Genomic DNA, 13,085 nt, shown 5'->3' with positions numbered 1-13,085 from the left:
CCAGACCTGGTTCTGCAGGTGATCCATGGAAACCAGACCTGGTTCTGCAGGTGATCCACAGAAACCAGACCTGGTTCTGCAGGTGATCCATGGAAACCAGACCTGGTTGTGCAGGTGATCCACCAAAACCAGACCTGGTGGGACATGCAAGGAGCAGAGGGCAGAGTCCCACGGGTCCCCCAGCAGGGGTGGGGTGCCAAGGGACGGGACATGTGCTGCTGGGACAGATGGTCACACCCAAGGGAATCAATGAGTGAGATTGTGGAAGGAAAGGCAAACCCGTGTCACGTGTTCTTAACAAATAAAATCCTCTCCATGGCAAAGCAAAGGCTCCTGGAGTGTGTCTGATCTTCATTTCCTCAGCAAGCCAAGCCAGTGTGGCAGGGGAAGCCCCTGGGAAGGGGCACAGAGAGGTGGCACAGCACATTTTGCACTGAGCTTGGCTCATATCCCGAGCAGGATTTCAGGTGGGGATTCCTGAATCTCTTTCCCAATGCCACGGTGTGGCACTCACCAGCAAAATGACAAAATGACAGCTGGGTGTCACTCCTGAGCATCTCCTGCTCCCCGGCAGGGATGTCCAGCTGGAGTTTGGCTGCCTGTCTCTTGCTGAAGGTTCCCAAGTCTTTTGTGTCTCTGCATGATTGCTGCAGGGAAAATGTTATCGTGGATTGGGAATGAGCCTGCCTCTCCCACGGGCCTGAGCCAAAACCCCCCAGAGGATCTGTGAGCACCCAGGGCTCTGTCACACGTGGGGCACAGTGGGACACTGGAGAGCTCAGCACGTGGGGTCTGCTATGGGGGTCTGCAGTGGGACTGGGGTGCTCCCTTTTGGGGTGAGCTGCAAACACCTCCCCTTAGGAGAGTGGCGTGGCTGGGGAGGACCTGGCCTGGCTCAGATTTACCCCCCACGGCCCCAGTGAGGGGCTGGGCTGGCCCAGACCCTGAGGACAGAGGGGCTATGCCCAGTCCAGCTCTCACTGGAGAGCTGGGGAGCCTCGCTCACCCCAAAATGCGCGGGCAGGAGCTGCTCTGGGCTCCCCCCTGCAGGAGCAGGGCCGGTGCCCCCAGGGGGAGCCGGGCACGGCTGAGGGGTGAAGCACCCCGAGGAACACTCGCAGTGAGTTTTTGGGGCAGGGAAGATGTGGGATGGCTCCTTTACCTGCGGAGGGCAAACCAGCACAGGAGGGGGTGTCAGCAACCCCTGCAGACCCCGCGTGTGCGTGTCTGGGCTGTGTCTGTCTGTCCGTCTGTCACCCGCAGCCCCCGCACGGGGCGGGGGGGAGGAGAAGCCCCCCCCCCCACACACACCCCTCATCCCCGGCGCGGCTGATTTTGGGGAGGGGGCGATGTGGGCCCCTGGGCGGTGGGGGCAGGGCGGGGGCCGGCCCGGGGGGCCGGGGGCCGGGGCCGTGCCTGTCCCGTGCCTGTCCCGGCGGCGGGGCCGGGCCGGGATGCGGCGGGGCCGGGATGCGGCGGGCGCGATGCGCGGCGGGGCGCTGGGGCTGGCGCTGCTCTGCGCCCTCTCCCTGTGCCCGGCGGCCCCCGAGCCGGGCTCCGGGCTGCACTCAGGTAGGACCGGCGGCCGGGGGTCCCGGGGGGGGTGCGGGGGGCTCAGCGGGGCTGGCGGGGACATCCCGGGGGGGATGCGGGCGGTGCCCGTGGGATGCGCTGGGAGCCCGGCACGGCCGAGGGGGGAGCGGGGATGGGGAGAGGGGCTCGGCCGGGACCCCCCCGGGGATCCGGGGAAAGGGAGGGGGGCTCGGCCTGGACCCCCGGGGGTGCGGGGATGGGGAGAGGGGCTCGGCTGGGACGCCCCCGGGGATGCGGGGATGCGGCTGCGGCTCCTGGCGGTGCGGGTGAAAGAGACTCCCCAGGTGCTCCTCCCGGCCACGGGGCAGCCAAAAATGTTATGGAGCAAAACGGTTCTGCCCACGGTGAGAGGCGTCCCCCGTGAGCTGCTGGTGGCACTGGGGATGGGCAAGGACGGAGCTTTTTGGGGGTCCCTGTGTCACAGGGGTGCCTGGAGGGGTCCCTCTCCCCGCGGGACAGAGCAGGGGGATTGCTGGGATTCGTGTGTGCCTTCTTGGATGTCTCACACCATGGAATCATGGAATCCTAAACTGGTTTGGGGTGGAAGGGACCTTAAAGCTCAGCTTGATCCTTCCCCTGCCATGGCAGGGACACCTCCCACTGTCCCAGGTGCTCCCAGCCCTGCCCAGCCTGGCCTTGGGCACTGCCAGGGATGCAGGGGCAGCCACAGCTGCTCTGGGCACCCTGTGCCAGGGCCTGCCCACCCTGCCAGGGAACAATTCCCAATTCCCAATCTCCCATCCATCCCTGCCCTCTGGCAGTGGGAGCCATTCCCTGTGTGCTGTCCCTCCATCCCTTGTCCCCAGTCCCTCTCCAGCTCTCCTGGAGCCCCTTCAGGCCCTGGCAGGGGCTCTGAGCTCTCCCTGGAGCTTCTCCTCTCCAGGTGAGCACCCCCAGCTCTCCCAGGCTGGCTCCAGAGCAGCTCCATGGCCTCCTCTGATTCTTTTTCTTGAAATTCCCAGCAATTTCCCTGCAGTGCTGTGGGTTGGGATGGGGCTGGCCCTGGCAGGGATTTTTGCATTTGGGATGTGTGGGGTGGGATCAGCCCCGTCTGCTCCCCCTGTCCTCACAGCCTGGGGCTCTCCAAGGTTTGCTGGGCTCCCCCCACCATTGCTGGCTGCTCTGGTTCACAAGGAGGGGAATGTGAGGAGCTCCTTGGTTCAGTGGGAGCCCAGCAGCCCCCGAGCTCCTGGGAGCCACTTTTCCCTCAGGAAATGCCATAAATGATAATTGCAACCCCACTCTGCAATGCACAAAACTCCCCCAAATCAACCCAGAAAATCCCATCTGGGAATGAGATCCAAAGAGGAAAGCGCACAAACAATTTGCCATTAATTAAAGTTGGAGTCGTCCAATTAAAATCTGCTTAATTAAGGGATGCATCCGAAAAATGCAGGGCTGGGCTCCTGCAGATGGCATTTCTTGCTTGAGGTTTTGGGGAAAGTAGGTTTGCAGGAAATTATCCTGCTGGAGGCCTGAGATTCCAAAGTGTCAGATCCAGCACTGGGCAAGGTGCTCAAATCTGGGGTCTTTTGGGAATGTGCACATGGACTTGGGAAATGAAACATTGAACCGGATGAAAATATGGAAATTTATACATAAGTTGTGTTGTATCAGTGCTATGTACAGTTGCATGTGTTTTATATATTTTATTTATTTATTTATTATATTAAATAATGTTTGTGATGCTGATAATCTTAACTAGTTCCAAGTCCAACTTCTTGAAACTCCAGAAATGCCAGATTTGTACTCTTTGTGTCGTTTCCATTTGACCCTCCATTCTATGGAGTGTCAGGACGTCCTTAATTAGGCAATTATATGGAATTACCAATTTTTTTCCCCTTGACAAGACCCTAAATTGTGCATTTAAAGTGGAATGAACACAGGGGTCACTGCCTGTGCCCCCAGCACAGAGAGCAGCTGGGAGCCTTCCCCTGAGGGCAGGGCATGAAAAACCAAACCCTGGGGGCTCTCAGGAGTGCTGGGAAGCCCAGACAGAGCCCACCAGGATATTTTTACAACCCAGCTTTTATCCCTGAGCTCCTTTGTGGGTTCTTCTTTGTGCTCCAGAGGGAGGAGGAAAAAACCTGCCTGGGTTTGTGCTTCAGATCCATTTGAAGGATTTCCTTCTGCGAGCTCTGCGTTTACTGAGCATCATTTTCCAACATTTTCTGCTGGATGAAAGAGCCTTTTCCCTAAAATCCTTTTATCTGGGAATAGGGAGGAGGTGAATTCCTCCTTCCCTCAAATACCTTCTCTTGATCTCTTGGGGCTGTGTGGTTGTACCCCCCTTGACCTTGGTACACCCAGGTGCCTCTGGCTTGGCTGCTTTGGGAATTCCAGCCTGGAAATGGCCCCTTGGGCACAGGGAACAAGAACAGCTACTGCTCTACTAGTCATCCTGAAGTTAAGTCTGAAATCCCTGTTGCAAACAGAAATACAATATATAATATAATTTATTCTATAATGCTATAATATAATTTATAAGTAATGCTAGAATATAATTTATTCGTTTTAGTTTGAGGGTAAAATGGGGATCTCGTAGTGTGGGAAGAGTTTGGGAGGTGACTGTGGGTTTTTCCAAGCATTTTTGGAAGTGAGCAGTTGTTGTTTCAGGTGGCAGTGCCATTGGTGGCCAGCTATCCAAAGCACTCATGTAGGAACCCCCAAAGGGTGATTTTCCCTCTCTGGAGCAGAAGGTGCTGAGCCAGGGCCTGCCCTGCATTCGGGATGTGGCACATGGGGGATGCTGTCCCAGCTGTCACTGCCTCCTTCCCAAGGGGACAGGAGACACAACCCTTATGGCAAAGCCCTGGGGATGGGGTTTGGGGTGCAGGGACACTGAGGGTGGGTGCACATCCATCCTGGGCTGCCAGACCCAGCTGCTGGGATGGTGCTTTTGGCTCTGTTTAACTTTGGAGCTCCTTGGATTGGGTTGGAAGGAGCTTAAATCCCATCCAGTGCCACCCCTGCCATGGCAGGGACACCTCCCACTGTCCCAGGTGCTCCCAGCCCTGCCCAGCCTGGCCTTGGGCACTGCCAGGGATCCAGGGGCAGCCCCAGCTGCTCTGGGCACCCTGTGCCAGGGCCTGCCCACCCTGCCAGGGAACAATTCCTAATTCCCAATCTCCCATCCATCCCTGCCCTCTGGCAGTGGGAGCCATTCCCTGTGTCCTGTCCCTCCATCCCTTGTCCCCAGTCCCTGTCCAGCTCTCCTGGAGCCCCTTCAGGCCCTGGCAGGGGCTCTGAGCTCTCCCTGAAGCTGGGATTGAAAAGTCTCTCTCTGTTTTAAGTCTGTCTTGTGCTGGATTATTTGAAAACTACCAGCCCAAGCTTCCCAGCTGTTCCCAGGATCCCTGTCTTCAAGATACTTTGGTGTTCCTGGAAGCTGGAGTGCAGAGCTGGTGTTTGGCTGCATTCCTGTGAGATCCCTCCGGATTAGACCAAATTAAAAACCCAAAACTTCTCCACAAGCCTCATTTCCCAAAGCCTCTTTCCCTCCAGATCCAGTCCCAGCTCTGAGCTGGCTCTGGCACTCACAGCTGTGTCCCTTGTGCCAGCACAGAGCACAGGAAGATGCCAGAGCTGCTTTCACCTCTATTTTCTGCACCTGAGTAGGTGGGAATCATTCCATATCATCCCATATAAGCTCTGGGGCTCTGGGGAAGGGATTCAAGTGCTGTTCCTTAGGGGAAGATTTTCCAGAGTAGTGGAATGGACCATCCTGCAGCCTTGGGATCAGACCAGCTCCCGGGAGCTGAGCTGGAGCATACAAACATCATTCCCATGGGAAGATGGATCCAGTCTGGGCTCAGTGTCACTCCTAAACCTTGTCCAAACCCTCCAGCTCCCCGTGTCAAACCCAAACTGAGCCAGGCTTAGGTGGAAGATCCCAGGGGCAGACACGGAGTTTGGTGTGAGAAGCAGCTCAGAGTGGCTGCCCACACCTCCTTCCTCTGGGCAGGCTCCCAAAAAGCTCCTAATTCCTTGCAGGAGGAGCAGCCATCTGCTCCTGGTTGAGGTCCTGGCCGTGGGCTGACGTAACGTCGGTGCCTCCCTGGCTGAGGCAGCTGGGGCTCTTTGTGTGCAGTCAGGATGTGCTATAGATGAATTTCTGTGTTTGTTTACACATGACATGGCTCTCACAGCCAGCCCGGGGCTGGCACTGCCTGTGTGGGCCAGGAATTCTGGCTGTGGTGCCCTGGCAGGAGCTGGGAATGGTTTTAGAGATCAGCTCTGAGGAGGGGCCGTTCCCTGGACACTGCAGGTTGTGGGGTCTGGTGCTCCTCAGGGGGTTTGGGTGTCTGGGGCTTGGCTGGGAGGGAAAGCTGGGGGATATCAATGGATCCTGGGTGCTGGGATGGGTCCTCGTGGCCCTGCTGGGTGCAGGGTCAGGGCTTACCTCTGCGGGGAGTGAGGGGGGAATCACAGAACTACAGAATCAATCACAGAACCACAGAATCAATCACAGAACCAGAGAACCACAAAATCAATCACAAAATCTATCAGAGTCACAGAATCAATCACAGAACCACAGAATCAATCACAGAACCACAGAATCAATCACAAAATCTATCAGAGTCAGAGAATCAATCACAGAATCACAGAATCAACCACAGAGTCAATCACAGAATCACAGGATCAGTCACAGAATCACAGGATCAGTCACAGAATCAATCACAGAATCAACCACAGAATTGATCAGAGAATCATAGAATCAATCATGGAATCAATCACAGAATCAACCACAGAGTCACAGAATCAATAATGGAATCACAGAACCAATCACAGAACCACAGAATCACCAAATCAGTCATAGAATCACAGAATCAATTACAGAGTGACAGAATCAATCATGGAATCACAGAATCAGTCAGAGAGTCATAGATTCAGTCACAGAATCACAGAACCTGCTGAGTTGGAAGGGATCCATGTGGCTCCCTCCTCCCTGGGAAGCTCTGGGATGTGTCAGGGGCTGTGCTCGTGCTGCAGCTCTTTGCAGGCTGATGGACACAGGGGCTCTGCCTGTGCCTGTTGGTCCTGGCAGAACATAGGAGCACAGATTTGAGCACAGAAACCACATTTCCTTCCCCTAAAAAAAGGTTGCTCACCCAACCCACCACCCCATTACAGGGTTAGTGGGGTTCTTGGTGCTTTGCTCCCTGTTTTTAGAGAAACCCAGCTATTGTATTTGTGGGGTGCCCTCATGAAGGAATGAATGATGAGTCTGACTCCATGTTCTCAGAAGGTTAATTTATTACTTTATGATACTAGATTATATTAAAGAATACTATACTAACTATACTAAAGAATACAGAAAGGATACTTACAGAATGCTAAAAAGATAACAATGAAAACTCCTGACTCCAGAGCCCTGACACAGCTTAGCCCTGATTGGCCAAAGAGTGAAAACAACTCCCAGCAGAATCCAATGGAACAATCACCTGTGGGTAAACAATCTCCAAACACATTCCACATGAGCACAACACAGGAGAAGCAAATGAGATAAGAATTGTTTTCCTTTTCTCTAAGGCTTCTCAGCTTCCCAGGAGAAAAATCCTGGGTGAAGGGATTTTTCAGAGAATGTGAATGTGACACCCAGCTGCCAAGGCTGGCTGTGTCCCCATCACTGCCTGGGGTCTCTGTACAAATCACAAATGGGACAGGACTGCTGTGGAAGGTGCCTTGAGCTGTTTTATTTTCCAGCATCAGTCTCATTACATGGTTATGACAATGGGAAGATGCCAGCAGCTCACATCACAGGCAACAGACAAGGAACTTAATGTTACAACTCACTTTATAAGTTTTTTGACCAATCACACAAAGCAAAAGCACATTGACAGTAGTTCTATCCAAGCACCATAAGCACCCATACCTTTGGTTAAAACAATGCTTGCTTATTTCAAATACAATACCTGCTTGTAAGCCTTAGAACACAATGCACAGAGCTCCATTATTAACCTTAGAACTTCCTAATATCTCACTGGACAAACTTTTCTGTAGCTTAGGGAGTTATTCTAGACAAGCATTAATGCACAGACCATTGTTCTATTTGTCCTTACTTTCTAATTCTCATATAATTTTTCTGCTGACCTATCTCATTGCTGCTGCTTAGCTCCAATCACAGCTCTGCTGTCTCTGAGGCTGCCTTTTGCAGCTTTCCCAAAACCATCTGATTTTATGGATTCCCACAATTCCCCTTCCTTGCCATAGCCCAGGGTTCTCTGTGAGCAACCCCGGCCCTGTGGGATGCACGGCTCGGGGGCACCTGGGGACACTGGCACCGGGAAACGCTTCCTGGCTGGGGCAGAGCGATTCCGTGTCCCGCTGCTCCTGCATTGTGCTCAGGCTGCTTTCACGCTCGGCTGGAAAGCTTTGCTCTCTTGGGCTCATCAATTAAAGGAAAAAAACCTCCCCAGCACTTAAGCATCCTCCTCCCGTGCCTTTGCCACTGCAGGAACTCGAGAGAGCAACAAAATGACAAAAATCAGCTTCTGTTTAGCGCACCTCAACCCTGACAGGGCGTTCCTGTGCCTCAATGAGGGCAATTAGTGCAGCGCTAATTGCCGGCGCTGCCGGCAGTGTCAGCCCCGCGGGGTGAGGGGGCAGCTCAGGACACGGAGCCCTGATCCCGGGGCTGATGGGGACACGGGGACACGGCGCGTGCCGGAGGGGACATGGAGGGACAGAGGGACATGGAGGGATGGAGGGACATGGCAGGACAGAGGGACATGGAGGGACAGAGGGACATGGAAGGATGGAGGGACCGGCAGGACAGAGGGACATGGAGGGACAGAGGGACACGGCAGGACCGAGGGACATGGAGGGACACAGCAGGAGGGAGGGACGTGGAGGGACAGAGAGACATGACAGAACAGAGGGACATGGTAGGACAGAGGGACGTGGAGGGACAGAAGGACATGGAGGGACAGAAGGACATGGAGGGGACAACAAGACAGACACAACAGGACAGAGGGACATGGAGGGATGGAGGGACAAGGCAGGACAGAGAGACATGGCAGGACAGAGGGACATGGTAGGGCAGAGGGACACAGTAAGACAGAGGGACACGTCAGGACAGAGGGACATGAAGAGATGGAGGGACGCAGCAGGACAGAGAGACATAGCAGGACAGAAGGACACAGTGGGATGGAGGGACATGGCAGGACAGAGGGACAGAGGAACACGGCAGTATAGAGGAACATGGGAAGGAATTGTTCCCTGGCAGGGTGGGCAGGCCCTGGCACAGGGTGCCCAGAGCAGCTGTGGCTGCCCCTGGATCCCTGGCAGTGCCCAAGGCCAGGCTGGACAGGGCTGGGAGCACCTGGGACAGTGGGAGGTGTCCCTGCCATGGCAGGGGTGGGATGAGATGGGATTTAACTTCCCACCCAAACCATTCCATCATTCTCTGATTTCCTCTCCAAACAATGAAATGTGTTTATACTGAAGATTAGGAGTACATGACACAGGTAATTTCTGCTCACAGTGCAAGAGATACATGTTATTTATTACTTTCTCTGCTTCCCTGCTGCTGAACCTTCATTTCAAAGCCACATTTTCCACGGCAGCTCCCGCAGGGAGTGGGAAATGCTTGATGAAAGAGGCAGGTTAAACGAGCTGCCATCTCAGGCAGGCACAGCAGCCAGGAGTGGAACCTTTCATTTGGCAGAGCTGAGTTATTAATACTTGTTTGAAGTGCTGGAATGGATCAATGAAGCAGCTGGGCTTTGCCTGTGCAAATGCTGGGCTCTGTTCTGGCAGGGCTGAGGGAGATGTTCTGTAATGAGAGCTATTAAAAGGTCGTTAAGAGATGCAGAGGAGTTTTGAAGTCAGATCTCAGGTTCTGGCAGCGATTTTTGTGTGAGCAGATTTTTAATCAACTCCTGCACTCTTTTTCTTTTTCTTTTTTTCTTTTTCTTTTCTTTTTTTTTTTTTTTTTTTTTCTTTTTCTTTTTCTTTTTTTTTTCTTTTTTTTTTTTTTTTTTTTTTTTTTTTTTCTTTTTTTTTTTTTTTTTTTTTTTTTTTTTTTTTTTTTTTTTCTTTTTCTTTTTCTTTTTCTTTTTTCTTTTTCTTTTTTTTTTTCTTTTTCTTTTCTTTTTCTTTTCCTTTTCCTTTTCCTTTTCCTTTTCCTTCTTTTTTTTGCATTCCTGGAGCTTTTGGATGGTTTTGGATGTTTCAATTGGATGTTTCAGTTTTGTGGATGACAAATGAAAGATGGGGTGGGATTCCTGTCATGAGACAGGACATGGTGCCATCATGCCACATGGTCCCCCTTGGCCTGCTGGTGACATTTTGAGGAGTGTAGAGTTAAAGTGAGCCGCAAAGAAAAGGAAAAAGAGAGAAAACCAGAGGGTTCACACTCTGCATGTGGAGTTTGGGTGAAAAAAGTTCCCCAGAGGGTGCTGGCACTGCCCAGGCTGCCCAGGGAATGGGCACGGCCCCGAGGCTGCCAGAGCTCCAGGAGCCTTTGGACAGCGCTGCCAGGGATGGACAGGGTGGGGTTGTGGGGGGCTGGGCAGGGGGATCCTGATGGGTCCCTTGGCACATTTACATTTTCTGGAAAAATCCCTTTGCTCAGGGTTCTTCTCCTGGGAAGCTGAGAAGCCTCAGAGAAAAGGAAAACAATTCTTCTCTCATTTGCTTCTCCTGTGTTGTGCTCATGTGGAATGTGTTTGGAGATTGTTTACCCACAGGTGATTGTTCCATTGGATTCTGCTGGGAGTTGTTTTCACTCTTTGGCCAATCAGGGCCAAGCTGTGTCAGGACTCTGGAAAGAGTTTTCATTATTATCTTTGTAGTATTGAGTAAATATCCTTTCTGTATTCTTTAGTTAGTATATTGTAGCATTCTTTAATATAATGTAGTATTATAAAGAAATAAATTAGCCTTGTGAGAGCATGGAGTCAGATTCACCATTCCTGCCTTCCTCAGGACGTTCCCAACAAATACAATACTGTTCCTTTGTGTCTGGGCTCTTGTTCCCTGGATTTGCAGAGTCTGGTTTTGTTTAGCTTGGTCTCAAGCCTTGGGGAGCAGGGGCTGGGGTTACATCAGAGGCTGCAGCTTCCTCCTGTCAAGGGCAAGGAGCCAACTGATACCAAAATGGGCAAAGCAGGCCGGGCTGACACACTCCAGGAGCTCCCAGGGCACGGAGACAGCTCCAGATTTGTCCAATCTGTGGGAATTGCAGCTCCCAGTGCAGCATTTCACCCTGACAGAGAAGGGAAGGAGGCTGAGCCCAAAGCAGCTCCCCAGGGCATGACAGGGATGCAGGAAGGAGCATCCCAGGCTGTCCCAGCGTGTGGGGCTGCTCTGCCTCCTCCCTTCAGCCCAGGGACCCCCATCCCGTGCAGCTTCCTGCCTCTCCTGAGCCAGACATGTGCAAACGTGACCGGGAATCCACCCGGGATGGTTTTTCCTCCCCCGGGCTGGTATTTCCTCCTGGCTGCCTCCCCCCTGCACGGCCCCTGCTCCAGGAACCCGGGCAGGCATCGCTGGTGACCCCGAGCTCCCCTCCCTCCCCTCCTGCTCAACAGGGAGCATCTGGCAGGCACGTGCTGCCCAGACCCTCCCAGGCCCCTTTTGGGATGTGCTCCCTCTCCAGCCCTGTGGGGACAGCCCTCAAAGGGACCCCCCCAAGGACAGAGGTGGCCCCAGCACCCCTGCTCCTCTCAGTTGTTCAGGGAAAGGTTCCTCCAGCAGAAGGGTTTGGGGGCTGTGCTGGAAGTTTGAGTGTCACAGGGTGAGGAGTGATACTGGATGGCTCCAGCCTGATCCCCTCTTGGCTGCTGTGCACTCCTGGCTTCCAGGAATGCATTTTAGGGGATATTTTGAAGAGGAAACCCCTCTGGTTCTGGTGAATCTCTCCCTGATGCCTGCAGCAGCTGGGATGTTCCCTGGGCTGGGCTGCAGACCAACAGGAGGACACCCCATGCCTCATGGCTTTGTCTTCTCCTGACCATGCAGGAAGGGGAAAACAACCTTTTCCTCCTTTTCCATGGGTGACCCTGGGTGTCAGGGAGGATTCCTCCATCCAGCCAGCCAAGAGGTCCCTGAGATGTTTTGTTTTATTTGTGGGGTGCCCTGACAAAGGCAGGAATGATGAATGTGACTCCATGTTCTCAGGAGGCTAATTTATTACTTTATGATACTATACTATGTTAAAGATATATATAAAAAAGCTATACTATACTAATATATAATAAAGCTAGACTATATATATAAAATATATAAATATATATGTATAAATATATTATATATAATATATATATATAAAAATAAAATATATAAATATATATTATATAATATATAGTATATAATATATATTTATAAATATATAAATATATAAAAAGCTATACTATACTAAACTGAAGAATACAGAAAGGATACTTACAGAAGGCTAAAAAGATAATAATGAAAACTCCTGACTCTCTCCAGAGTCCTGACACAGCTTGGCCCTGATTGGCCAAAGAGTGAAAACAACTCCCAGCAGAATCCAATGGAACAATCACCTGTGGATAAACAATCTCCAAACACATTCCACCTGAGCACAACACAGGAGAAGCAAATGAGAGAAGAATTGTTTTCCTTTTCTCTGAGGCCTCTCAGCTTCCCAGGAGAAAAACCCTGGGTGAAGGGATTTTTCCAGAGAATGTGAATGCCACAATGTTTGGCATGGCCAGGGGCAGGGGTGGCACAGTGGGCAGGGGGGCTTTGGGCAGGGGGAGGTTGGATCACAACCTCAGCAGCTCCTGGGAGCTGGGAAGGGTCTCCCTGAGGCTGTTCCTTGCCCAGAGCCCCTCTGGGGGTGTCTCTGTGGAGGAAGGCGAGGAGTTTCTCTCCAGGGTGGGCACTGCAGAGGTGAATTCCCCACCTGGCATCGGTGGGGCCATCCCTGAGGTGCTGCTGCAGGCAGGGAGGGGGGCTGGGGCTGGGCAGGAGTGGGACAGGCACAGCCACAGGGTGGTCTTAGAATTAATGAGGAGATGGGAGCTTTAATCAAGGCTGGGGTGTGGTGGGTGGACATTGGCATCCTGCTGAGCATGGAGAGGGGCTGGATGGTTTTCCAGATGGGATCATAAGCTCCTGGCTTAAAAAAACCTAAAAAATCCCCCCAAATCAACCAACCAACCAACCAATCAACCAATCAAAAGAACAACAATAACAAAAAACTAAACCAAACCAAAACAAAAAAAACAAAAAACAAAAAACCCCCAAAAAAAACACAAAAACCCAAACAAAACCAAACCAAAACAACAAAAAAGCAAAAAACCCCCCCACAAAAAAAAAAAAACAAACAAAAACCCACAAAAAACCAACCAAAAACATTGAAACAAAAAACCCAACAAAAAAAACCAAAAAACTCAAATAACCCCTAAAACAACTCCCCTCCCAAAAAACCCGAAAGCCCCTAACTCCCCCCAGAAAAAAAAAAACAAAAAGTTTTGAAAGAATAAAAAATAAAAATTGCCTCTGAACTTTTTATGTCCAGT

At 52.1% G+C, this 13,085-nt stretch overlaps 1 protein-coding gene across 1 annotated transcript in view; it reads left to right on the top strand.

Annotated features, from left to right (window-relative positions):
• Positions 1 to 1,449: 1,449 nt before the first annotated feature.
• LOC115911036 (collagen alpha-1(I) chain-like) overlaps positions 1,450 to 13,085 on the top strand; it is a 93,118-nt gene continuing 81,482 nt past the window's right edge. Inside the window, 1 exon segment of the mRNA XM_030961703.1 lies at positions 1,450 to 1,572. Within this exon segment, the coding sequence (XP_030817563.1) occupies positions 1,455 to 1,572 (118 nt within the window). The 5' untranslated portion in view covers positions 1,450 to 1,454.

This window comes from Camarhynchus parvulus, chromosome 17 (genome assembly GCF_901933205.1).
Source record: "Camarhynchus parvulus chromosome 17, STF_HiC, whole genome shotgun sequence".
Lineage (NCBI taxonomy): Eukaryota > Metazoa > Chordata > Aves > Passeriformes > Thraupidae > Camarhynchus > Camarhynchus parvulus.
The sequence above is the reverse complement of the archived record's forward strand: the minus strand, read 5'-3'. Positions and strand labels throughout refer to the sequence as shown.